Source organism: Arachis hypogaea, chromosome 15, assembly GCF_003086295.3.
Source record: "Arachis hypogaea cultivar Tifrunner chromosome 15, arahy.Tifrunner.gnm2.J5K5, whole genome shotgun sequence".
Lineage (NCBI taxonomy): Eukaryota > Viridiplantae > Streptophyta > Magnoliopsida > Fabales > Fabaceae > Arachis > Arachis hypogaea.
Window position 1 is genome coordinate 1274045 of NC_092050.1, and position 27809 is coordinate 1301853.

A 27809-nucleotide genomic window follows, 5' to 3' on the forward strand; every position below is an offset into this window, starting at 1 on the left:
TGTTGATTTACTATGTTTCCCTTTTATGCCTTCCAAGTGTTTGATGAAATGCTTGGTTGGATTTTAGTGTAGGTTTTGTTCCTCTTAGCCTAGGTAGAGTAATTAGTGACTCTTGAGTTATCTAATTCCCTTGTTGATTGATAATTAGAAGTTTCTAATTGATTTGAACGCCTCTAAAGCTAGTCTTTCCCTTAGGAGTTGATTAGGACTTGAGGAATCAAATTGATTCATCCACTTGACTTTCCTTCATGGTTAGAGGTTAACTAAGTGGTAGCCATGAACAATTTTCATCACAATTGAGGAGGATAACTAGGATAGGACTTCTAATTTTCATACCTTGCCAAGAGCATTTTATAGTTGTTAGTTTATTTTCATTGCCATTTACTTTTCATGCTTCTTATCCAAAACCCCAAAACAACTCAAACCAATAACAAGACACTTTATTGTAATTCCTAGGGAGAACGACCCGAGGTTTAAATACTTCGGTTTATAGATTTTAGGGGTTTGTACTTGGAAAAAACAAATTTTTGTATGAAAGGATTATTGTTGGTTTAGAGACTATACTTTACAACGAGATTTCATTAGTGAAATTCTAAACCGTCAAAAAATCCAATCATCAAAATGGCGCCGTTGCCGGGGAATGCACATGAGTGCCATGTTTTTGGTTAATGTAAATATGTGAATATTGTGAATATGTTTGTCTTTTGTTTGTTTGTTAGTTTTCATTAGTTTTAGATCTCTATTAGTTTTGTTCTTATTTGCCACTATGAATTCTCATCCTTGTGGTTTTGGATATGACTATGACTATGTTGTAGGCGATGAAAACTTGAATGATGGCTCACACTATAGGAAAGATGAATTCTTAGGAAGGGAACCACATCCATATGAGCAATCATCATGGCAACTTTCCCCTTCAAGTTACTATGATGGTAATCTTTCCTATAATGCATATCATTCCTATGGATATGATGATTCTTATCATGGTTATACCACTCAACCACCATCATTCTATATACCATATTCTCAACCCACACCTTATTTCCACCAATTGCCTACATATGATCCAAATATATATTCTACCTATGCATACCCTTGTGACCATTATGAACAAGCAACCCTTGGATCACCACCACTCCAACATCTTTACCCTCCACACCAAGTTCCCATGGATGATACACTTGGTATCATTCTTCAAGAGCAAGAAGAGCTCCAAACCGCACTCACGAGTTTCACCTCTACCCTCCAAGAATTTACGTCCCGTATAATTCCATCCTCTACCAATAACCAAAATAACTTTCCACCTCAAAGCTTTGATGAATCTCATTTCCAACTATATCATGATTTCCCCTCTCCGCCACAAACCTCCACGGAAGCATATCAATGTCCATTGATCCAAGAGCAATATGATCCTACTTATGTTAGTAAAGCGGAACAAGAATTAAGGGATCGTTTCGAGGAAGAAATGGATTGACTTCAAGCAACCATCCGTCAAAAGATAGATTCTTGGGATTCATATCACAAGCAAAATGAGTTCACGGATGATTGTGAAAAAGCAACCAAAGAGGGAGGTATGAGGGAGACTTTAGAGTCTCAAGTTGAGCACAAGGAAATGGAGTGTGTGTTGCAACAAGCGGAGGAAATGAAGATTGTTGAAGATAAAGAAGTGGAAAAAGACCTAGAGGAGGTTAAAAAAGAAGGAAGTTCCATCGACGAAAATAACTCTACATCAAGTGACAATGGTGATCCTGTTGAAGCTTCTCCCATCGAATGTGAAACCGATGTTGAGGAGGTTTTGCAACCTCCAACACATGACTTGATCAATAATAAAGGTTTGGAGGAAGTTAGCAAACAAGAAGAATTTAAAGAAAGTTATCAAAAGATGGAGATCATCATGGAAGAGCCAAAGGAAGTGGAACCTACAATGTCAAGACCATTGGATATCTTCCTTGCTAAGTCGCCGTCCCAATTACAAATTGAGTGGGTAATCATCTCATCCTTTAATTTTCTTGGCCCATATCAATATGCGTTGTTAGAAACGGACGGTCAACTTAGAACTCTTTGTGGGCTAGAGAGTAAGAACGAATTACATGTTGGTGGACAATTTGAAGCAAGGTGCATAAAGGATGGAAGATCAAACTTTGAGTTTCAAAAGTGGAGTGAAGCCAAATTCAATGGAATTAGGATGATGAGTATGAGTTACAAGGAGAATTCAATAAGTTTGTCACCCTATTGGAAGCATGAAGATCAAGAAGAAAAGGGGTTGACAATTAAAGTATGGGACCCCGGAACATACATAGACCACTATCAACTTAGGGGCCTTGTTACTTGCTTAGGCCCCCTTGATGACCTTGTACGTTTAAATTAGGATCCCGGAGGCTATTGGAAGAGCAAACACTGGTGGGGATTCGAAGAAGAGTTCAAGCATAAACCACCCTAGCAAGGACTCCACCAAATGTCCAACTTAAGGACTTAAACTAAAAGTGCTAGGTGGGAGACACCCCACCATGGTAAACTCTCTCCATACTCTTTTAATTTGGCTTAATAAGTGATTTGAGTTACCATTGTAGGTAGTTTTTCATCTCATAATTAGCTTGTTTGTGTACAGTAGTTGCTAGCATATTAACATGTATGTTGTGCTTAGTAGAAATAGAATAAATCTCAAAACCAACTTGCATTTTAGAAAGTTTGTGATTTTGACTAAATAAGGAGTTGTAGGCACCATGAGGAGTCCTTGGGCAATTTAGAGCTTTTAGGCATTTTCAAAAAAAAAAACGAGGAGGGAAGACGCGCGCGCACAATGTACGCGCACGCGTCCCTGTGCGGATGCACCACCACCCACATTCCAGAGAGTTAGGCTTCTCTTGGGCAACCACTATGCCATGAGCCCAACCTGACCCACGCTGACGCGCACTACGTGCGTGCGCGCAGATTATGCGAACATGGAAGTTCACGCGGACGCGTACCTACCGCGTCCGCGTCGATCCGAGGGGTTCGTATTCCTTTCTCTGCCTTCCAAATGGCGCTTCTGGGATGGATTTCCGTGGTACCGTCGCAGCTGCATCCGAATAGTTGGGCTTCAATCCGCTGTTTCGAGATGGTTTGTGAATATCTCGAGCTGCCGGTGTCTGTGGACGTTTTTCTTTTCTTTTTCAACCTTACAAACCCTTCGAAGGAAGGGAAACATAAGAAGGGGTTCATGTCCTTCCGATCTGCCCAAAGTCGGAGGATTTTTGGCTTGTTTGAGGACTCCTACCACGGGTTCAAAGATAAGTATTTCAAGGTGCGTCCCGTCAAAGGTCATCATCCTTTCTGGTTGTCGTTAGAGGGGGAACGCCTTATCCCGACGTATTGGAGCTTCAGGGCGGGGTCCAATGCCTTTATTAAAGTGTCCTATAACGGTATGTCTGCCGTGGACAAGAAGATTGCCGACGTGTTATTGGCAGTCTTCGGGAGAAATCATGTGAATCCTCACCTCCTCATGGGTGAACAGGAAGTCGGTCGGAACTATATTTGTGAGCAGTTTTATCTTGAGCTTTACTTTCGTTTCTTGCTTTTTCCAATACTCCCTTGTGACTAAACCATCTTCTTCCTGTTTCAGTGGGGATGTCTGTCGAGGTGAAGGGTCTCCCTGACTTGTTCCAGACGTTTTTGTGCGCAAGTGACGATGAGGCAGCCAACGAGAAGTCGGCTGCTCCCCCCGAGGATAAGAGCAAGGCCACTTCCAAGCAGGGGGTTGTGGCTGATGAGGTCGGTAACCCGGTTCAAGATGCCCTGGCTCGCAACAAGGAGGTGCGCGTTTCCCCTTCCGCGAAGTGGTCGGTACTGGGAGTTCGACGTCCAACCCAGTAGCCGACAATGAGGTGGAAGAGGTGCCCAGCCTCAAAAGGAGGAGAGCGTCCAGTAGTCCCGAGGGGGTTCTTACTGTGATGGAGAAAAATTTTGACGCCGGGAATTTCATAGATGCTCAGTTGATTCCCGGCACTGAAGAGCATTTCCACGAGTCATCTCTTACCGGGCAAGCGAGGTGGATGTATCGTACCCTCCTACGCGGCGCAGTGATAGCTCGGAAGGCCGAGTTTGAGCTGTCTGGGATGGAATCTCTCCGCAAGAGGTTGAAATCTGCCGGGAAGGCCAACAATGCTTTTAAACGCGAAGTTGAAACTCTTCGGGAGCAACTTACCCAAGCTAATGAGAAGCTCCAGGCCGCCGAAAATAAGGCCTCTGCTGCTGAGAAAAAATTGGAACAGTCTGATGCCACTGTTTCACGACTTGTCGAGCGGGAAATGGCTTTGGAAGGTAAAGTCGGTGTGGCTCAAGGGCGGGTGACCGCATTAGAGAAAGAACGCGACGAGGCTGTTCTGGCGAAGGAGGCTGCCGAGACTGAGCTTGCGGGGTGGAAAGCAAAGTATAAGGAGGTCGTTAAGCAGGGGAAAGGTGCAATACTGGCGACTGAGGAAGCCCTTAAGGCTCAGGTCAAAATCGTTGCCCCTGACTTCGACACGTCGGCAATTGGTGTTTTCAAGATGATCAAAGACGGCAAGATTGTTGACATGCCTAGGAAATGATTTGTTATATTGTGTAACTTCGTGAAACTTTTCATAAGCTGTTTTGACTTTCATGAACAACTTTTTTGGGTCGTTTGCCCGTCTTATTATAGTTAACACTTTCCTGTTCATCTGGTTGTGTCGCCGTTTATATTCAGCGTTGTTATTCGTACTAGTTTTATCGTATTGATGGTATTCTGGCTGAGCCAGGTCGTGGCTCTTTAGTGTAGCCGTTTGTTGTTGCGGTAGTTGACGGGCTCCCGGGGTGATCAGTCCCGGGGCCGCATATTATCGTCACGCTGTGTGGAGTTCATTTGCGCAATGGGTTGTCCAAGAAAAGTAAACAAACAAAACTTTTGACAAGTATATTTTAGTCGGTAATTGCACAAAAGGTTTATAAGCCAAAGCGAAAAGTACAATTTCTTGGATTGGCTACTTAGCTCGTTTGGTCGGTAGGTCGTTACGCGTGCTAGGAGTAGAAACTTCTCAAGTTGCTCGCGTTCCACGTTCTTGGGATCTCTTTACCATTGAGCATTTCCAACTTGAAAGCGCCTTTGCCAATCACCTCTTTAACTCTGTAGGGGCCTTCCCAGTTTGCCGTCAATTTGCCCTCTCCTGGGGTCGGTAAGCCGATGTCGTTGCGCCTTAAGACGAGGTCGTTTGGTTCAAACTCTCTTCTGAGTACTTTGGTGTTATAGCGCAGGGCCATTCTTTGCTTCAGCGCTGTTTCCGTCAGATGGGCCATCTCTCTGACTTCGTCTATTAGGTCCTTCTCCACAGCTTCCCCTACTCCCTTCAAAAGTAGTCGTGGGCTCGTTTCCACGATTTCCACGGGTATTACCGCGTCTAGCCCATATGTTAGTCGAAAGGAAGTTTCTCCGGTGGATGACTGTTCGGTTGTACGATACGACCAAAGGACCGAGGCGAGCTCGTCGGCCCAAGCACCTTTTTTACCATCCGGCCGCTTCTTAAGTCCTAACAGGATGATCTTGTTTGCGGACTTAACCTGTCCGTTTGTTTGGGGGTGTTCAACTGAGGAGAACTTCTGCCTTATACCCAGGCCGGTCAGGAATTCCGTGAACTTCTTGTCGGTAAACTGTGTCCCATTGTCCGAGATAACGATCTCTGGAATGCCGAACCATGTTATCACTTGTCTCCACATGAACTTCCTGCAATTAGATGAGGATATGCTGGCCAGCGGCTCGGCCTCTATCCATTTGGTGTAGTAGTCAATGGCGGCTATGAGGTACTTGACTTGTCTCGGACCAACCAGGAAGGGCCCCAAGAGGTCGACTCCCCATTGTGAGAATGGCCAGGAAGATGTTAACAAGCTTAGCTCGGAGGCCGGTGCCTTGTGAAAATTGGCGTTCTCTTGACACTTGACGCACTTTCTAACGAATTCTTTAGAGTCTGCCATCATTGATGGCCGATAGTATCCAGCCTGGATTAATTTTCTTGCTAGGGCTTTACCCCCTATGTGATGGCCGCAACATCCTTCATGGACTTCCCTGAGGACGTAGTTCGTTTGGTCGGGGTGTAGATATTTCAATAGGGGCTGGTTGAGTCCTTTTCTGAACAGCTGACCCTGGATGATCGCGTACTTGGCTGCTTCCCTTCTCAGTTTCTTAGCATCTTTTTCGTCGTCAGGGAGTTTGCCATTTTCTAAGAAGCTGGTGATAGGGTCCAACCATGAGGGGCTTAGCCTTGGCAGGTGCAGAGTGACTGCCGGCTCCTTCATCATACCTTGGATGAGAGATCGGTTACCTTCTCCCGATTTTGTGCTAGCCAGATTTGATAGAAGATCTGTCCGTGTGTTCCTTTCTCTTAGAACGTGGTGGATCGTGACCTCCTCAAACCTCTGGCTCAGATCCTTGACTTTTTTCAAGTACTTTTGTAATAGTGCGTCCCTGGCTTGGTAGCTCCCGTTTACTTGGGAGGTGACGACTTGTGAATCGCTGCATATTTCCAACCTTGTCGCTCCAACTTCCGTTGCTAGGGCTAAGCCCCCTATGAGGGCTTCGTATTCTACTTGGTTGTTCGAGACGGGGAATTCGAACTTGATCGATTGTTCGTATACGACCCCGGCTGGGCTTTCCAGGATGATCCCGGCTCCCCCGGACTTCTGATTGGAGGCTCCGTCCACGTGGAGCTTCCACCGTGTGCCCGTCTCTTCGGTTGGATCTCCCATCACTTCTACCAGGAAGTCAGCCATCACTTCTAAATAAAAAAAATAATTATAAGGACTAATAAAATTATAAAATCTATTATTAAAGGCATATATAGTACATCTATACTAGTTTTTTAAACACGTATATAATGCACTAAAAATATAGAGATTCTCACTTTATTAAAATGTGCTGTATAACAAACATACATTCATATATTCAAAAAATTTCATTGTATGCATGGCTTCTAAATTTAATGTACGTATAAAATATGGTTCCTCACAAAAAAGTTAGTTTATAAATGCATTTGGCATTTTTATAATATTTGTCTCTATAGTATCATCAGCTTATTAAATATGTCAATTAGTTTTAAATTGTTTGAATTTAATATCTAACTCGATGAACGATATTTGGGAGGAGTTTTAATATATATTAAAAATATCTTTTACATGTTCGTTTCATCGATTACATATTTAATTTGAAATTGAACGAATTTACTAAATACTAATATATGATATTTGTACAAAATATATTGGTATTCTCCTTAATATTTGAAAATCTATCTTCTTACAAATCACATCTTGATATTTGAATTCAAATGAGAATATGAAATAAAAGAATAATATCAAATGAATTCTCACAGACAAATTTTATCGTTTTGTATATTTATAACAAATCTAATCATGATAATATATTTTTAATATAATTTTATCTTCTATTTTATTTTTTTGACTCACATTGAAAACACAATCTCACTGTAATTTTTTCAAAACAAAAGAAGAGAGTATAAGGAGAATTTTTAAGAAGAGCTGAGGGACCAAAGAAGAAGAGGAGAGTTCTAACAAGTGATTTAGGCGTGAGATATATATAAGCATACAAATTGAACGATCTAATTTGCTTTTAATGTTTTCAAAAATTTTTAACAATACAAAATTAGATCTACCAATTTAAATGCTTCATAATTGGAAAATTCTCTACACCAAATAAATCAAATCGTTCAATTTATGTCTATCTTTTGTAACAAAAAAAATCGAACAATCTAATTTTTTTTCTATAAATTATAGAAAAAAACAGCTACTACATCAATATATAACACATCCCACTTCTGTATGGTGGCATAGCACACGTATAATCTTCATAGCACACATTAAGACTGTATTTTGAAGATTTTTATATAAAAGTGAAGTAAACTCTTATTTTTTATTTAGAATTTTTATAATTAAAAAATAATGAATATTTTATATGTCTTAATTTTAAATATTTATATTTTTAACTTTATTTTATAAATGAAAGAGAATTAATTTATCTATTTTCAATTTTTATTTAATTAGCATTTAATTGAAACTAATTTATAAATTTGTAATTGATGAAAGGTATTTTAAAGATGAATATTTTATATTTAATTTGATTTTTAATTATTTTTCTATCTTTTATTTATTTTATAAAATTACACTACTACACCTAAAATTTTAATAAAATATCTAATCTAACCCTAATTTTATCTAAATCTAATTTTCTATCCTTACACACACTAACACACACGTCGCAACCTCTCTCACTCACAGTTACACACTCAACACCTGAAGAAAGAAAGAAAGAAAAGAAAGAAAGAAAAAGAAAGAAGAGAGGAAGAGGGAAGGGGGCCACGGAGAGCAAGGAAAGGGGGAAGAAGGGAAGGCGGTGCGGTGGGCATCACTACCACCATCGCCGCCGCCGCTGCTAACAAAGAAGAAAGGAATTCTGAGAGGGAGAGAAAGAGCACGGGGTTGAGGGAGCAGAGAAGTCGCGCCGCCGCTGCATCGCGCCTCACCGCCATCGTCGCGTTATCGTCGGACCTTGGAGGGGGACCACGCCACCGAGCCGTCGCCACCGAACTGCCCGCGAAGAGGGAGAGTGCGTGAAGAGAGAGAGGGAGCCGGTTCTGCCACCACCGCCGCGTCCAGCCGCCGTCGCTTGCTCCGTCACTGCTCCTGGAGGTGGGTGGCCGAGCTTCTACTGCCGTCGAGATCCATTGCCATTTCAGTTGCCGTCGCCGGGTCTAGTCGCCGCTGCTGGAAGGATGGCCGCCCTTGCCGATCTGCCTACCGCTGCCACCAGAAACCGCCACTGAAGCCTAGGTCTGCTTGGTAAGCTCTAATCTACCTCAGATCTTCTTTTTTGTTAAGTCGGTTCTACCGTGAGTTGTTACTAAAGTTGTCTGCGTCAGGTTATATAGTCACCGTTGATGAAGCTCACCAGGGTTGTTCGAAGGTTACTGCCGCTCTATTTGGTTCTGCCAAAAACTGCCGCTAGAACTCTTGTTTTCTTGGTAGCGTTTTGTTTCTGAAACCCCTTGAAATCCGTGTCCTGTTATAATCTGTTAGAGATTATGAGATGTTGGTACCGTAGATTTGAGTTTCGGTATTTGTGCGTCAAAATTAAGGTTGTTGTTGAATCACCAAAACTTCTGGTAGTCGCTGTCACTAGAGGTAGTTGTCAGAGCTGCCGCCTGATCGGTTCAGCAGGTTGTTGCTGCTTCGTTTCTCGTGGTGCGATTATTTAGTTCTGTTCTAATTTGCCGTAATATTCCATTACTAATTTTATTTTAATTCTGCTCAATATCAATTTCGTGTTAAATTCCAATTTATGTCAGAAAAGTGTTGTTGCGACGATTCTTGATACCGCTGCTGATATTGCCTAAAAATAAACAAGGTTGCTGCCGCTGCTGTAAAATTGAAAATAAATAAAAGAGGAATTGATGCGTGTAACTACTGAGCTTTAACTAAATCGAGTTAGGGATTTTTTAAAAAATCTATTTTACATTACAGAGTTGTTATAAATAGATATTGATGCAAAAAGATATACTTCTGTGATTATATTTGTCTTGTAAATGTGATAGTTTGTTAGACTGAATTATTGGTTGTTTGATTGCGTGAGTGGTGTATGGTTGTTGATAAGAAATCGGTTTGAAATGTTATTTACTTGATTATTATGAAAAGTAGATTTTCTTGGTTTTGGAGTTTATTTGGTAATATAAATGAATCGATTTTGGAAATAATTTGAGATATGAAAATAAATTGATTCTAGAAGCGATTTGATTTTGAGTTAGTCTGATTTTATAAATGATTTAATATTTGAGCTGGTTTGATTTTAAAAAGAGTTGTATTATTGGAATTGGTTCGAGTTGAAAATAATTTGATATTGGAACTAGTTGAATTGTGAAAAATGATTGAGATTTAGAAATGGTTGAGAAAAGGTTTGAGAAATGTTTGGATGGGATCTGAAAAGGGTGACAGAGTCCGAATTTTAGAGGAGATGCTGCCGAAATTTTATAAAATTGGAAGTTTCATTTGGAGTATTTATTTAAAAAGATTTAGTTTTTAAACATTATATGTTTTAAGATTGATTTATTTAGAAAGGAAAGGATTATGGTTTGGTTTGGGATTGCTGTTTAATGGAATGGAAAGAATGATGATGAGGATTGACTTTGAAATATGATGTTTGAATGAATTTTAAAAAGAGACATGGATTGACGAATGGTGATGGTATTAAGAAGGGCTTAGATAATGATGAATGATGAATGAATTATTCATATGACTTATGAATTTGAATTATCTGAGACACGAATTTTTCTGAAAAAATGCAGTGGCTTGCCACCATTTGCTCCAGGTTGAAACTTGATACTCTGTTGATCCTACGACGTAAGGGTGACCGAGCACTTATAAATTCCCGAGAATAGTACCCCATTACCCCATTGAGCGATTATATATATATATATATATATATATATATATATATATATATATATATATATATATATATATATATATATATATATATGAGAAAAAGTTATGCATAGATTCATGGGGATGCGCGTCGGGGGACAGTCTAAGGTTTTCGGATTTGTCGGGTTGGCTGGATAACCGACAGATGAGCTCATTAGCCATAGGACAGGCATGCATCATATGCATTTGTATGCTTTGCTTGGGTTTGAATTTTGGTTTGGTTTGCCTATTTGTTAAACTGTTATTAACTGCTACCTCAACTATTTGCTGTAACTACTACCAAAACATGTGTTTTCCTTGTCTGTTTTGCCTGTGTTTGTCTTGGTGTGCTACATTTGAGAATGGACTTTGGTGCTGAATTAATGATTGTGTTGATTGATTGCGTTGGTTTTTGATTAAGATTTTCTTATAAGAAAAGAAAGGTTTTGGATTTCTGAAAGGTTAAACATTATTTCTTTGAAAAGGTTTTGAACGATTAGCTATTGATTTTTAGAAGATTCATAAGGTAATGATAATCACTGAGCTTGAAAACAGTTTTCTTATTAAATATCTTCTTATGACAATTCTGAAACTCCATGGTAAAACCGTGTGGTTGGGTTCTCACCCCCTACAGCTTTACCTTTTTAGGAATCGGAGGAAGGAGCATTATGGAGAGTTATACCGCGTATTGGTTTATATGATGTTGTGTTAATTAGATAATTTTTCTTCCCTTGTCTTTTTTATTACAATTTTGTAAGAGGGATAGGAGTTGTATGTTTTATATGTATATTATGTTATAAGCTATTATGGAAGAAGTCTTGTAAATAAACCTATGCATGTTTGTTTTTTTTTATGTAAAGTATTTATTTTCGGTTTTCAATAAAGTCAGCAATTTAAGCATATGAAATTAGTCGTAATACTTTTTGCTATCAGAGTAGCGCAGCCGAAAGCATAACATTCTGATAACGAGAGTATTACAATTTATAATTACTGTGTGCATGTATTCTCGTATCTCAGAGAAAAATAAAAGAGTAAAATATAATTAGATTTTTAAAGCTTTTAATTTCAAACTAATTAATTCTTAAAAGAAAATACTAATTTAATCTTTAACAATAGTAAATAGTAGACACATAATGTCCTTCTAGTTATTAATGTATTACATAAAATTTAACAATGATGTTTATATGTACCGTTATCTACTGTGACGTATTTATTTATGAAAGATTATCGTGCAAATAATAATTTTTGGAGTGAAATTTCACCTATTTTAATAAGTCGTGATAAATAGAGAGTAGTTGATAAATATTATATGAAAACTCAAAATATAATAAATATTTCACCATCAAAATTATATGTTTCGATACTTATGTAACAACAATGAAATATGCACCACTATAGATAATAAAATACATGAATAACTCTGTTTTATTTTGCATTATTCACTATCTAAAAGATATATATGTCCATCGTTTATTATTATGTGAAGGACTTAATTGATACTTTTTTTATTTAAAGACTAATAGAACCTATTTTAATAAGTCGTGATAAATAGAGAGTATTTGATAAATATTATATGAAAACTCAAAATATAATAAATATTTCACCATCAAAATTATATGTTTCGTTACTTATGTAACAACAATGAAATATGCACCACTATAGATAATAAAATACATGAATAACTCTGTTTTATTTTGCATTATTCACTATCTAAAAGATATATATGTCCATCGTTTATTATTATGTGAAGGACTTAATTGATACTTTTTTTATTTAAAGACTAATAGATCTAAAGTCGAAATCCTCAAACATCTAATTCTCATTTTATCCAAAATAAAATATTAACTTTGTGCTTTCAGTAGTAAGGTTTAATAAATGTTTGTGTAACATGGCTTTAGCAGAAGGAAGTCAAGTAGGTGAGAGATTTTATAATGTAAAAGATTCTTATTCCATATTTGATTATAATGACTCATTCGTTTTCTTAATTATATATGTTATCTTATCATTTATAAATTATTTTGAGTAGTAGTTGATGTGAAAAAATAATCGTTCTTTTTCATACTCTGAATAATAGAATAAAAATTTCTCTCTTGGAAGAAAGTGAAAAATTGTTCTAAAAATTCAATTGAGATACCAAATTAACTGGTCATCACTTTTATTGATTGGTCTTAGAATAGTAAAGCAACATCATTTATTGAAAACAAAGCACAAAGATAGTAGTATAGTACACATATATAGGGAAGGCTTATCTAACTGCATGCACACACAAATTGAAAGGAAATATAATTCAAACAACACGATGATGATTATTGACGTTGCTGCGACAGTAGTTTCATGAATTCAACACTAATATTTCTTGGATCCTAATTTAGCGATTCGACCCTTCCTCTCGTCGGACAGAATCTTAGCATAGCTACATGCAATCAATTAAAGAATAATTAGTATTATTCATATTCAAAAACAACTATCTTTATGTATATATATAGTTAATTACCGTATAAGCTCTTGTTTATACGTAGTAGTATCATCCATAGGTTCGAGTTGGAAAGTTACTGGATTGATTTTTTTAACGTTTCCATCTATCATCTTATTCGCAATATCCACCAGATTCTGCAAGTTAACCGGGTCTGCATTGTCCATCTTATCCATATCTGGGGTCAGAGCATCCGTCTGCAATAATATGTAATGTTATCTTATTATAGATTTTGCACAAACATAGTTAATTTAATACCTTTTAAAAGCAATAGATTATAAAATTATTTTTAAGTTGGTTCCTAATTTTCTTCTTTCATTTAAATTCAACTGATAAGAATGTACCTGAACTCGAAGGTAATTGCGCTCAGCGTTACGAGCTTTAAAGACACTATAAGCGTAATAATCCACTATGTCTGTTGATGCAGCACCGATACTTTCCAATATAGGGGATCTTTTAGTCTCAAGTTGAATCATCCATCCCATTTGACTAAATTGATTTACTGTGCTAACCGTCCATCCCGGCGCAGAGACCGGTGGTTGAACTCCACAACCCAGAGACAGCAGTAGAATATTGGAGCAGTCGTCTGCTCTGTCCATCATTGGGTATAACTCTAGATGTTTCATCTTCTCTTATCCTAATTCACTCAGAGCCACCAATACCTGACAATAATATATTATACATACATAATATTGTGTTTACAAATAATAATGCACGTAAAACTTTTATATAAATTGGCACAAATGATATTCCTTACTTGAGTCTATCAAAATTCATTTTATCAATGTTTATTAAGTATATTGAAAAGAAAGGAATACTTAATGTTAGGCTAGTATAAGTTTGTACTAACTACTACTACTTTTAATTAGCTCGATCATATGATTATTATTTCTTTAATAGTTTATATTATTCAAAAATTTATATTAAGAAAAAAATATACGAATAACTATATTTTTAATATATATATATATATATATATATTTTTTAAAGTTTGTTTGTATTTTCGCATAATTTTTTTTATTTGACTTATATTTTTTTTTGGAATTTATTAAATATCAAACTTTAGATTTTTCGAATATAAAAATTCTGATGTATTATTATGTCATAATGTCACTTTTTATAAAAATTTAAACTAACAATAGCAAGAAGTGCATTCTAATTTATTCGTGAGAATTAATTTTAAGGTATATAATTAGAAAATATAAATTATAACGGTTTAATTTACCGGATTACCGGCAGCTGCACCACCGTCAATCATATTGAATTCTGTGTTACCATCTTCAGAGGTAAAACAATGTGCTGGGAGATATGTAGGTGCAGCTGAAGTTGAAATGCTTATATCTGATAGGAGTCCATTCAAGTATTTGAATTCATCTTCTTGAGCCTGCATGCATCACCAGCCACCAACAAACTCTATTTAACATATCATTTTTAATTTTATTTTCTCTTTCTAGATTATTAAAAAAATATAGATTATATATAATCTGCACCTTAAACTTTGAGAAAATAACAGGACTAAGTCGTAATATATCAAAGGTTGGGATCACAAGATTGGTCAACGCTTGAACCAATCGAGTTGATCCTAATTCTTCTTTCACAATTTCGTGTAAAAATTTTCCATCATATTTGGGCCCAGGAGTAGTCCAATCATAGTTATCAGGAGGAGTGAAAATTATGGGACCATCATTGATATAGAAATTTTTTATATCATCAGTATTATATTTTGGACGAGGATTGTTTGTATTGGCATCTGGAGCACCCAACATTGCTGCAATAAGTCCACCAGTGCTTGTTCCTGCAACCACATCAAAATAGTCTGCAATTCTTGCCTGCTCTCCATCAAGTTTCTATACATAAATTTCAGAGATCTAGGTCAGTACGTTGTTATCTAAAACCAAAAAAGAAATATATATAGCTAAGCAGTAAGTAGTTAAAAATATTAGAGTAGCCAGTTTCTATAATTTTAATACCAGCAATTAATTAATCATAGCTTTTATGATAACGTTAAGTTATCAACGTTGAATTTTTTCATCATGTCAATATCAACGTTGAATTTTTTCATCATGTCAATTTTAGCAATATCATATCGTCATGTCACGGTTGTTTTATTTTATATTTTTAATTATAATTTATTTTAGAATGAATACTCAACCTAGCTCTTGATAATTCTTTTGAAGGATTACGAGATTCTCAAGCAAAAAGAAATATTATTTTTAATTTTTAATTTTTATTTTTATAAGACTAATTAGCTCTTAAAAAATATTGACAGAAGAGCTAATCAGTCTCATAATCAGTCTTATAAAAATAAAGATCAGAAAAAAATATTTTTTTATTGAAAATCTCGTTGTCTTTTAAAATAACTATTAGGATTGTTTAATTATTTTATTTTATTTTATTTTATTTTGTACCTTAATTATTATCAAAATAATTGAGTAACATTAAATATAATAAGTTTGTAATTATGAATATTGTATTTATAAAATAATGAATATTAAATTATTATTTTTTTAAATTGCTGTAAAATGAAAGCATATAAATAATTTTATGAAAATAAAAAATGTTTTTTGTTTTAAAACTAAATAAAATATGAATATGTGTATCTAACCTTAAGCTCTCCCTCAAGGAAGTGAAGAACAACAGCAGGGATGAGTCCTTTTATGCCACCTCCATCAATGCTGAGGACAGTGAGTAACTTTCCCACTGATGGAGGTGGTAGCTTCGATGGTGAGTTTAGTCCAGCCATTAAGGTTTATTAGGACACTAATTAAGCACTTAAGAAAGTAGAGAAAGAATGAGTCTATAGAAGAGTACTCAAACAAACGAAGGAAGGCGTGAGTGTAAGCTTAAGAATCAAGCCTATATATAGAGCTCGTGTCATACGATAATGCTCGAGATAGGCATTGGATTATGGAAATAAAATATGAATTTTTTGTTTTGGGGCGGGGGAATAAATGAATAAAACATTGTTTAATTTGAGATTAACACGTGATGATGTATTATTATAATTGCAGTGGAGTATAATAATATGTATTGAAAGTAACATTTATATAAACATATTACAAATGATAAGGTTAAGGTACGTAGTCTAGCAACTTCTAAAGTTCCAACTGCAATTTTTAATCGTTGTTTTCTAACTTGTGAATAATGCATATGTGTAATAGTTTTAGAAAAATGGTGATTTCACTCTTTTTTTTTATGTTACTCTACATATAATGTTTTTAGATATTATATATTTTATAAATTTTAAAAAAAAATGATATTATCAAAATTAGAGTGATAATTTACTTCCGTAGTCTTATTTTTTTGTTATGCTACGTGTACATTAAAATTAGCCACCAAAATCAACTATCAGTATCAAATATATGCCGAAATATAAATACATGTTAAAAATAAGTTAAATCACACATGTATTTATATATAAATACATTAATGCTTGATTTTAATAGCTGATTTTAGTGTATAAATAGCATTTTTGTTCTTTATTTATAAAATTTAAGTGTTAATACACAATACACTAAAAAATATTAGGAAGGAAAAGGCCAAAAGAAATCAAAACACATCCACAATTAGAAATTGGGAGTTACTCAGATAAAGACGTTTAAAACGTATTTTTTTAAAGACATTTTTTAATTTTTAGAATTTAATATATATAATCGATTAAACTGTGTTATTTTTGTTAAAATTAGACCAGATAAATCAATTTGACTGAAAAATCGATAAACCAAACATTGAACCATTCTAAACTAATATTCTTTTTTATAAAAATTGACTACAATACTCTTATTATAAAAATTGACTAAAATACTTTTATTTTATATATATTTTAAAAATCCTAAATCCTACCCTTATGATGGCATAGAGAGAAGAAAATGGTTAGAATTTAGGGTTTTCAAAATTTATAAAATAGAAATATTTTAGTCATTTTCTATAATAGGAGTATTGTAGTCATTTTTTATAAAAGAAAATATTAATTTAGACTAGTTCAAAATTTAGTTTATTGATTTTTTAGCTAAATCGATTTGTCCGGTCAAATTTTGATAAAAATAATTCGATTTAATCAATTACATGTGTTAAATTTTAATTACTAAAAGATCATCTTTAAAAAAAGATGTTTTAGGTGTCTTTATGTGAGTGGTTCCCTTAGAAATTACTTTTAAAAATGAAGAGTGCTAAGGGCCAGCAAGTTTTATGATTTATAGCCATCAATTAGTCATTATTGATATTTTTAATAGTGTGAGATTTCATCCAATAATGTAGAATTACTCACTTTTCTTTTGCTAGTTAAGTGCTAGCCAAATTTAAAAAAAAGTGTTGACCCTAAACTTTCTATTTAAAAATTATTTTAAATTTTAAAAGTAATTTCAACAAATACTATTATTGTAACCTATACTTATTAAAAATTACATTTATATTTTGTTTTGATTATCAAATATAAGTATCATAACTTTTAAAATATTATTTTGAAAACAATAAATTACTTTTAGAAAATATAACATATTTTAATAAAATATTTGAAAGATAATAAAAAATAATCTTAAATAGTTGAAAATTATATTATTTTATATTTTTTAATTTTTTCCCATTTTATTTATATTCTTTAATTACGACTGAAATAATTAAACAATATTAGTCATTAAATAGAATACATGTATAATTATATATATTATTATAAATATTAAATTAAATATAATAATTTTATGTTATTTTTTTTTATTCATTATTTTAAAATTTGTTAATATACACCATGATTACGATAGGTTGCATTGTTTATCGATATATATGCGTTATTATTGCAGTTATATTGTTAGTTTAAACTTTAAACACACATATAAAAACGAGTTCAAAGTATAGGGGTTGTTGTAGCCATATAGGAGGGAATTATCGTCAGCAGTGCATATTCGGGAGCATAAACGACAATAATGAACGTGCATTGCCCTTGAAAATGATTAATAAAAGTTAAGAAATGAACAAATTAAAATAAAAAAATACTTTTAATATTATAAAAAAAATTATAAAAGATATATTAAAAGGCATACATTTTGGCACATTTATTGTATGTTGACCTCATTGCCCCTAGACGCTTTTTATTTTTATTATTGGGTTTTTATTAATGTTTTCAAATAATGGAAGAATTTATGTATTTTTTTTATGTGAAGGGCACAAATTTAAGAGACAGATTTATGATTTAAAAAAAAATTAATGTCCAATTCTGAGTATTAGATTTAGATTTTTTATTTGTATTTTAAAGAGACCATTTCGATAAAAACATAAAAAAAATGTCTTTTTTTAAAGACGTTTATATGTGTCATCATTGTATTATTAGATATTTTTTATTAAATCGGTTAATAATTTATTTTTTAATAAATCAGAATAAAATTAGTTTATTATAGCAACAATAATAAACCTAATTGTCTGTATTATAATTATTAGATTCAATTTGATCTGATCAATTTACACAATCTAAATCGAATCATGTTTAAATTTTTTGATAAAAAGACAAATATATTCCTGATTTTTGTTTTAAAAAAAATGATCTAGTAAGTTATGTGAATTAGTCGGTTCGACCGGATCTGATAACAATTGAGTTTATTGTTATTATTATAAAAAAATCGGTTTTATTATAGTTCGTGAAGAAATTAAAAAATAATTGATTTATTAATACGTCCCATAATAATGCGACACATAAATATTTTTACAAAAAAATATTTTACGCGTCTTTATCAGAGTATTTTCCGTATTTTAATATTAAAAAATTTTTAAACGTGCAAATCACACTCTTTGATTTATTTTATAATAGAAAAATATTTATTTCAACATAAATCAGACTCTTCAATTTTGTGCACTATAAAATCTGACCCTTATATATCAAATAGATTCTCATATACAAATTTTATTTTTTTGTATATTTATAACAAAATTTAATTATAATAATATACTTTTAATATAATTTTATTATTTATTTTATTTTTTTGACTCACATTTTGAAAATACTCCATTCTCATTGTAATTTTCCAGAACAAAGGAATAGAGTATAAGGAGAGTTTTGAAGAGTTGAGGGAAGAAGAAGGAGAAAATGAGAATTTTAACGAGTAGTTTAGGCGTGAGGTACATATAAACATACAAATTAAACGATCTAATTTATTTTTAATCATTTCAATTTTTTTTAATAATACACAAATTAGATGGTCTGATTTAAATTTTTTCAAAATAATAATAATAATATTAATATCAAAATCGGACCTATTAATTTAAATGTTTCAGAATTTAAAATTTTTTTACACCAACAAAAAATCAAACAATCCGATTTTTCTCTATAAATTAAAAAAAAAACTACTACCTCACCGTATAACACACCCTATTTCTGTATCGTATCATAACACACATATAATCTATATTCAAAAAAGTTTCAACCATTGTAGACTATTTATAATTACTGTGTGCATGTATTCTTGTATCTCAAAAAAAAATAAAAAGAGTAAAATATAATTAAATTTTTTAATATTTTGGCTTCGGACTAATTAATTTTAAAAAAAGTATTAATTTAGTTCTCAATAATAGTAAACAATAGACTCATGATGTTTTTCTATCTGTTAGGAGTTATAGTGCAGTTAGTGTGATAGCTGTTAATTCTGTTAGAGTTAGTTAGTAAGGGATCCAGCTGACTCAGCAGCTTCTAGTAGCTTCCATAGTTTGTTACAGTTTGTTAGATACTCTTGTGTGCATATAAATAGCAAAACCTCACATGCTGCAATTCAGTTGTTGATTTGAATGCAGCTTCACGTTTTCTCTGTTTTTCTCTTTCTCCCTCTTTCTCTTTGAATCACTCCTTTGAGGCCTGGTACCTTTCATGGTATCAGAGCTTCCAAGCTTCGCTGCTTTGCTGCTCATTCAACAATGACACAAGGATTCATAGCCACTCTAATATCAATGAAACTGGATGAAGACAATTTTCTGCAATGGAAGGATCAAGCAATCTCAACCATAGAAGGGAATGATATGCTGAGCCACGTCACAGGAAAAGGAATTCCTCTTCAGTTTGTGCAGTCGGCTGAAGGAACAGACACCACCACAGTGAATCCAGATTATTAGAAGTGGAAGAGGCAGGATGCTCTTCTCAAATCTTGGCTACTTGCTTCTATGAGTAAGCCATTTACAACAAGAATGGTAAGTTGTGTATATACGAATCAAGTGTGGAAGAGGCTAAAGGACCATTTTTCCTCTCAGATCAAGGCTAAGGTGATGCAATTGAAAAACAAGCTTAGCACACTCTAAATTGGAGGATCAAGTCAGTGCCAGGTTTTTGAGCAAAACCTTGTGCTACCAGCCTGGCTTTGTGCTTCTGAAGTGAGCCATCTGCATTATATTTAAGCCTAAACACCCATTTGCTTCCAATTGCCTCCCTATCAGGTGGGAGCTTTACCAGCATCCATGTATTGTTTCTTAGAATGACTTCATACTCTAAGTCCATTGCTGCCTTCCACTCAGGAGTCTTGAGTGCTTGCCTGACACTTCTTGGCTCTATACTGGCCAGAAACAGTTTTGGTTTCACAATACCTGCTTTACCTCTAGTCAACATTGGATGAATGTTTTGGGGAAGGGTTGTGGTTTTTGGATCCGGTTGGGGGAGTGTTGTGGTGTTTGGTTCAGGGTTAGATAAAGGAAGGACAATTTCAATGTCATTGATAGGAATAGGAGTTGGGATTGAGGAGATTGCCACTGGTGCTGTGGTTTCTGGTGAAGACTGTTGATTAGCACTTAACTGACTTAAGGTGTTTAAAGAGTTGTTGTGTGGTGTAGAGGGTTGAGAGAGATTGGTTGAGGTTGTATGTTGGGATGAGGTAGGCTGTTGGTTGGTAAAGGGAGCCTGAATGGATGCTGAGACTCTTGGGATTGTAGGAATTGAGTGAATTGGACCTGCTGCCTCAAGGTTTAATTTCTACCTGCCTGCTAAAATGGAAATTGGTCTTCAAAGAACACCACATTTGGTGTGATGATGACCTTTCCCTGTTGAGTAAGGCATTTATAGCCTTTCTGATCAGTTCCATACCCAAGGAAAGTGCAAGGAGAGGATCTGAAGTCCAGCTTATGTTTGTTGTATGGTCTCTAATGTGGGAAGCACAAACACCCAAAGACTCTGAGTTGATCATAGGAAGGTTGTTTGCCAAGCAGTTTCTCTGTTGGTGATATGCCATTTAGGACCGGTGTTGGAAGGATATTGATCAGTTTTGCTACTGTGCAAAAGGCTTCACCCCAGAATCTTGTAGGCATGGAGGCTGTTGCCAATAAGGTGAGTTCCATTTCTACTATATGCCTGTGCTTCCTTTCAACGGACCCATTTTGTTGATGAACATGAGGACAAGTAAATCTGTGTTGAACTCCTTTGACCTGCAGAACCTGTGACAAACTTCTATATTCGGCTGCATTATCGCTTTGTAACATTTTAAGTTTAGTATTCAATTGCAGTTCAACCTTTTGTTGGAAATTTTCAAAGACTATTTTTAATTGAGCTCTGGACTTAATTAGATAAAGCCAAGTATATTTTGAAAAGGCATCAACAAAATTAACATAATACCAATTTCCATTGCTGTCTGGCATTGGGGCAGGACCCCAAATGTCTGAATATACAAGGTCTAAGGGATGAGTGTACTCAGTTTGTGAGGAAGGAAAAGGGAGCTGATGGGACTTACCAATACAGCAGGCTGAGCAACTTATTTTAACTGGTACAGTGGGGAATTTACAGACTCTTAGGACTTTAGACAGCACAGTATGGTTAGGGTGACCTAGCCTAGCATGCCAAACAAGGGAATCAACTTTATTACTATTATTCCTTACTGTATTAGCATATGCAGCAGCAAAGCTAGCTGGTGATTGCATCTTGTTAACACTAGGAAACCTATAGAGGCCTTTTTCCACAATGCCTTGAAGCATAATCTTCTCAGTGTCCTTATTCTTTACATAGCACCTATCATCATGGAATTCAAAGAAAATTTGATTGTCACAGCACAATTTATGCACACTCATTAGATTCTTTGTTATTTCAGGTACACACAGTAAGTTTCTCATGTGAAGTAACTTAGAGCTCAAGTTAGTCTTGAAATAAGAGTTTCCAACAAAAGAAATGTGCAAACCTGTTCCATTGCCAACTACTACTTGCTCATTTTCATGATATTCTTCTTTCTCCATCAGATTCTTCTCATCATGTGTCATGTGATGTGTAGCTCCAGAGTCAGGGTACCAACTGGAGTCATGAGCTGTTGCTGGTGTTGCTATGAGATTGCTGAGATTTGCTTGTGGTTGAGTGTGCTGATTTCGCCCAGTGTTGCTGTAACTTTCACCACCAAAGCCTTCTTCCTCATATTGATCCTCACTGTACCTGAACCAGCAAGTTCTTGCAGTGTGTCCATATTTGTTACACAGCTGACATTGTGACCTATCATACTCGTAGCTTCTTGAATTATACGTTCTGCCTCCTTTGTTGGCCTGCCTGTTTGTATCGGATTCTTGCATCACTATCAATGTATCACATAAAATTTTAACGGTAGTATTTATATATACTGTTATCTATTGTGATGTGTTTATTCATGAAAAATTATCTTGTAGATAATAATTTTTGGAGTAAAACGTCACCTATTTTAATAAGATTCATAATAAATAGAGAGTAGTTGATAAATATTATATGAAAACTCATAATATAATAAATGCTTCACGATAAAAATTATATGTTTTCATATTTATATAACAATAACAGAACATACACCACTACTATAGATAATAAAATATATGAGTAATTTTGTTTTGTTTTACACTATCTACTAATCGAAAGATATATATGTCTATCGTTTGTTATTGTTAAAGGACTTAATTGATATTTTTTTATTTAAAAACTAATAAATCTGAAGTCAAAATCCTAAAAAATGTAATTGTAATTTTATCCAAAATAAAATATTAACTTTGTGCTTTCATTAAGGTTTAATTACTTTGTATTTCTATACAGTTTTATCAAACATTTAACTAAGTGTTTATAGTTTAAAAATTTATAAACTTCTTTCATAGATGATCGTGTTTGTACTTTTTTCCTTGGTAAAAGTATAATTAGTTTTTTTTTTATATACTATCTTTAATATTCACATATTATATAAGAATGTGATAGTAACTACACAAATAAATGTTTGTGTAACATCGCTTTAGCACATGGAAGTCAAGTAGGTGAGAGATTTTATAATGTAAAAGATTCTCATTCCATATTTGATTATAATTACTCATTTGTTTTCTTAATTATATATGTTATCTTATCATTTATAAATTATTTTGAGTAGTAGTTGATGTGAAAAAAGAAACGTTCTTTTTCGTACTCTGAATAATAGAATAAAAATTCTTCTTTTGGAAGAAAGTAAAAAATTGCTCTAAAAATTCAATTGAGATACCAGATTAACTCGTCATCATCACTTTTATTGATTGGTCTTAGAATAGTAAAGCACGCAACATCATTTATTGAAAACAAAGCACAAAGATAGTACACATAGAGAAGGCATATATATCTAACAGTAAAGACTCACGTGCAGTTTGTTTTGATATGAAGTTGATATAGTACAGAATCGTTAGACAGTAATTCAGTCAAATTTGTCAAATTATCTAACGATTCTTAAATATCAACTTCACATAAAGACAATTGCACTTAAGTTTTTACCATATCTAATTGCATGCACACACAAATTGAAAGGAAATATAATTCAAACATCACGATGATGACGATTGACGTTGTTGCAACAGTAGTTTCATGAATTCAACACTAATATTTCTTGGATCCCAATTTAGCGATTCGACCCTTTCTCTCGTCGGACAGAATCTTAGCATAGCTACATGCAATAAATTAAAGAGAATAATTAGTATTATTCATATTCAAAAACAACTATCTTTATGCATGTATATTAATTACCGTATAAGCTCCTGTTTATACGTAGTAGTATTATCGATGGGTTCGAGTTGAAAAGTTACTGGATTGATTTTTTTAACGTTTCCTTCTATCATCTTATTCGCAATATCCACCAGATTCTGCAAGTTAACCGGGTCTGCATTGTCCATCTTATCCATATCTGGAGTCAGAGCATCCGTCTGCAATAATATGTAATGTTATTGTTTATGTAATTATAAAAGCAATAGATTATAAAATTATTTTTAAGTTGGTTCCTAATTTTCTTTTTTCATTTAAATTCATAAAACTGAATGTACCTGAACTCGAAGGTAATTGCGCTCAGCGTTACGAGCTTTAAAGAGACTATAAGCATAATACTCCACTACGCTTGTTGTTGCAGCACCGATAATGTCCAACATAGGAGATGTTTTTAGGTTAAAAGATGCATCAAATTCAGCCATCCATTGTATTAGATTCCATTGATTTACTGTGGCAACGTCCCATCCCGGCGCAGCCACCGGCGGTTGAACTCCACAACCCAGAGACAGCAGCAAGATATTGGAGTAGTCATCTGTTCTGTCCATCATTGGGTATAATTCTGGATGTTTCATCTTCTCTTGTCCTAATTCACTCAGAGACACCAATACCTGACCAGAATATATTATACATACATAACATTGTGTTTAGAAATAATAATGCACATAAAGTTTTTATATAAATTGGTACAAAGGATATTTTTTAATTGAGTCTATCAAAATTCAGTTTATCAAGATTTATTAAGTATATTAAAATTAAAGGTGAAAATTCATATGTAGTTAATTTCATGAAAATTAATAACTGAGAGTAATTAGATGAAAATTAATCTTTGACTGATCTTAGTTAAGTTGTCTGACCTAAATTTTCACTATATTAAAAGCAAAGAAAATGTTATAAGCTAGTATAATTTTATACTAACTACTACTCTTAGTTCATATTGTTAGATGTATTTAATTAGATAAATATAAATATATTATAATATTACTTTTTTCAACAGTTTTAAACAGTAAAAATAAAATATATGAATGATTATATTTTTAACATATTTTTTAAGTAAAATTTTTTTAAAATTTGTTTGTATTTTTGCATAAATATTCTTTTTCTCTTTTTTTATTTAACTCATATTGTTCTTTTTTTTTTTGGAGTTCACCAACTATAAAATTCTAAATTTTGTGAACATACAAATTTTGATATCATATTATGTTTTCAAAATCTTAAATTAGTAAAAAAAATATATGAATGATTATAAAATGATTTTAATTTATTTATGAGAATTAATTTTAAGCTATATAATTTAAAAAATATAAATTATAACGATTTAATTTACCGGATTACCGGCAGCTGCACCCCCATCAATCATATTAAATTCTTTGTTACCATCTTCAGAGGTAAAACAATGTGCTGGGAGATATGTGGGTGCAGCTGAAGTTGCTATGCTTATATCTGACAGCAGTCCATTCAAGTATTTGAATTCATCTTCTTCAGCCTGCATGCATCACCAGCCACCAACAAACTCTATTTAACATATTATTTTTAATTCTATTTTTTCTTTCTAAATTATTAGAAAAACTATATATATATATATATATGATCGGTACCTTAAACTTTGAGAAAATAGTAGGCCTAAGTCGTAATACATCAAAGGTTGGAATCACAAGATTGGAGAATGATTGAACCAATCGAGTTGATCCCAATTCTTCTTTCAAAGTATCGTGTAAAAATTTTCCATCATATTTGGGCCCAGAATTAGGAGTAGGAGTGTTAGGAGGGAAAATTTTGGCACCGTCGTCGATATAAAATTTTTTTATATCTTCAGTAGTAAATTTTGGACGAGGGTTGTTTGCATTGGCATCTGGGGCACCCAACATTGCTGTAATGAGGCCACCAGTGCTTGTTCCTGCAATCACATCAAAATAGTCTGCAATTCTTGCCTGCTCTCCATCAAGTTTCTATACATAAATTTCAGAAATCTAGATCAGTATGTTGTTATCTAAAACAGGAAAAGAAAATAAGAAATATAATATAGCCAAGTAGTAAGCGATAAAAATATTAGAGTAGCTAGTTAATTAACATTTTTATGATTCTTTAACATTTTTCTAGTTTTAACACTAGCAATTAATTAATCATAACTTTTATAATAATGTTAAGTTAGTTAACGTTGAATTTTGTCTTGTCAATTTTAGCAATAACATATTTAAAATTATTTTTGAATTTTGTCGTCATGTCGGGGCGGTTATTTTATTTTATATTTTTAATTATTACTTATTTTATTTTGTGCCTTAATTATTATCAAAATAATCGAATAATATTGAAGGTAATAAATTTATAATTATAAATATTGTATGTTTAATTTTAAATTATTATTTTTTAAAATTGTTGTAAAATAAAAGCATATAAATAATTTTATGAAAATGAAAAATGTATTTTTTTAACTACATAAAATATGAATATGTATATCTAACCTTAAGCTCTCCCTCAAGGCAGTGAAGAACAACAGCAGGGATGAGTCCTTTTATGCCACCTCCATCAATGCTGAGGACAGTGAGTAACTTTCCCACTGATGGAGGTGGTAGCTTTGATGGTGAGTTTAGTCCAGCCATTATGGTTTATTAGGACACTAATTAAGCACTTAAGAAAGTAGAGAAAGATTGAGTCTATAGAAGAGTACTCAAACAAACGAAGGAAGGCGTGAGTGTAAGCTTAAGAATCAAGCCTATATATAGAGCTCGTGCCATATGATAGTGCTTTAGATAAGCATTGGATTATTGAAATAAAAATATGGATGTTTTGTTTTGGGGCGAGGCAATAAATGAGTAAAGCACTGTTTGAGATTAACACGTGATGATATAGGAAAAAGATAGAGACGAGCAAATTTTGTAATTTTTAGTTATCAATTAATCATTAATAATATTTTTAGGAAAAATATAGGGTACTAACATATTATCTGTCAATTTATTGTTAATAATAACTAATTATTATATTTTAAACACATATATAAAGAGACACATCCAGAAAATATATTTATAAAGACATTTTTATTAAACACAGTTATAAAAAAAATATTTTTATTAGACACATCTACAAAGACAATTCCATCAAACACTCTTATAAATAAGAATTGGCAGAAGTTAGCAAAAATATTGTTGATAATGTAGCGAAATTGATATTTTTAATGGTGTGTGATTGTATTTAAAAACATAGAATTATTCAATTTCTTTTTAATATTTAAATGCGGACCAAAATTTAATAAAAGTACTAATTCCCTAACACTTTTCGATAATATATATATTACTATAAAAAAATTTAAGTAGTCAATATTTTTAAGAGAATAATTTTACGTCATTAAATATAATTTTATATAATCACAAAAAAATATAATTTAATTTTATACCATTAAAATTATTAATAATAACTAATTAATAATTATAAATCACAAAATTTATTAGCTTCATAAGAATCTTCTTATTATAATTGCGGTGGAGTATAATAATATGTGTTGAAAGTAACATTTATATAAACATATTACAAACGATAAGGTTAAGGTACGTAGTCGAGCAACTTCTAAAGTTCCAATTATTGCAATTTTTAATCGTTGTTCTTGTTAGAGAATCATTAGAATTAATTTAGATCAATTAGTATCGTCTATATTTATATAATATATTTGTACATTAATCGTAAGATTCTATATCTTTATTACTTTGATTCATTTAACACATATAAATATCTCTTATATATTGTACCTCAGAATACAACTCAATAATACACTTTTCATATTATTCTCTCAGTCTCTTATTTCTATCAGTTCTAACTTGTAAATGCATATGTGTAATAGTTTTAGAAAAATGGTAATTTCACTTTTATTTTTTTTATAACGTTACACTACATATAATGTTTTTATATATAATATATTTCATAAATTTATAAAAAAATAATATT

The 27809-nt window shown here is 33.1% G+C and overlaps 4 protein-coding genes across 5 annotated transcripts in view; all 4 read right to left on the reverse strand.

Annotated features, from left to right (window-relative positions):
- LOC112747424 (patatin-like protein 2) overlaps positions 1–15773 on the reverse strand; it is a 32320-nt gene extending 16547 nt beyond the window's left edge. The window contains exon 1 of the mRNA XM_025795420.3: positions 15531–15773. Coding sequence (XP_025651205.1) covers positions 15531–15668 — 138 coding nt within the window. The 5' untranslated portion in view covers positions 15669–15773. The remainder of the gene's footprint in view (positions 1–15530) is intronic.
- On the reverse strand, positions 12578–13688 carry LOC112747425 (patatin-like protein 4). Its single transcript, XM_025795421.2, has 3 exons — positions 13270–13688; positions 12947–13122; positions 12578–12865 (listed from the first exon to the last, which is right to left on the reverse strand). Exons 1-3 carry the CDS (start codon positions 13549–13551, stop codon positions 12799–12801), a joined length of 525 nt encoding a protein of 174 aa, XP_025651206.1. The 5' UTR covers positions 13552–13688; the 3' UTR covers positions 12578–12798.
- A 5970-nt stretch (positions 15774–21743) lies between the features above and the next one.
- On the reverse strand, positions 21744–22577 carry LOC140179574 (uncharacterized). Its single transcript, XM_072218456.1, has 2 exons — positions 22054–22577; positions 21744–21887 (listed from the first exon to the last, which is right to left on the reverse strand). The coding sequence occupies exons 1-2, from the start codon at positions 22430–22432 to the stop codon at positions 21877–21879; spliced, it is 390 nt and encodes a 129-aa protein (XP_072074557.1). The 5' UTR covers positions 22433–22577; the 3' UTR covers positions 21744–21876.
- A 769-nt stretch (positions 22578–23346) lies between these two features.
- Positions 23347–26579, reverse strand: LOC112747426 (patatin-like protein 2). 2 transcript variants are annotated; one of them, XM_025795423.2, is made up of 6 exons: positions 26336–26578; positions 25472–25822; positions 25201–25359; positions 24155–24484; positions 23862–24037; positions 23347–23781 (listed from the first exon to the last, which is right to left on the reverse strand). In XM_025795423.2, exons 1-6 carry the CDS (start codon positions 26471–26473, stop codon positions 23715–23717), a joined length of 1221 nt encoding a protein of 406 aa, XP_025651208.1. In that variant the 5' UTR covers positions 26474–26578; the 3' UTR covers positions 23347–23714. The 2 variants fall into 2 exon arrangements, with proteins under 2 accessions (XP_025651208.1, XP_072074556.1); XM_072218455.1 differs by lacking the exon at positions 25472–25822 and having other exon boundaries at positions 26336–26579.
- Between the last annotated feature and the right edge of the window lie 1230 nt (positions 26580–27809).

What these genes read in the sequence shown, in the direction of transcription:
- LOC112747425 (XM_025795421.2), bottom strand. Translation starts at nt 13,551, where the DNA reads ATGAAACATCTAGAGTTATACCCAATGATGGACAGAGCAGACGACTGC. An exon ending in GCAATTACCTTCGAGTTCAG is followed by an intron (nt 13,123 to 13,269) that starts GTACATTCTTAT and finishes ATATTATTGCAG; the next exon opens with ACGGATGCTCTGACCCCAGA. An exon ending in TATAAACAAGAGCTTATACG is followed by an intron (nt 12,866 to 12,946) that starts GTAATTAACTAT and finishes GATTGCATGTAG; the next exon opens with CTATGCTAAGATTCTGTCCG.
- LOC140179574 (XM_072218456.1), bottom strand. Translation starts at nt 22,432, where the DNA reads ATGCAAGAATCCGATACAAACAGGCAGGCCAACAAAGGAGGCAGAACG.
- LOC112747426 (XM_025795423.2), bottom strand. Translation starts at nt 26,473, where the DNA reads ATGGCTGGACTAAACTCACCATCAAAGCTACCACCTCCATCAGTGGGA. An exon ending in CTATTTTCTCAAAGTTTAAG is followed by an intron (nt 25,360 to 25,471) that starts GTACCGATCATA and finishes TGATGCATGCAG; the next exon opens with GCTGAAGAAGATGAATTCAA. An exon ending in GCAATTACCTTCGAGTTCAG is followed by an intron (nt 24,038 to 24,154) that starts GTACATTCAGTT and finishes ATATTATTGCAG; the next exon opens with ACGGATGCTCTGACTCCAGA.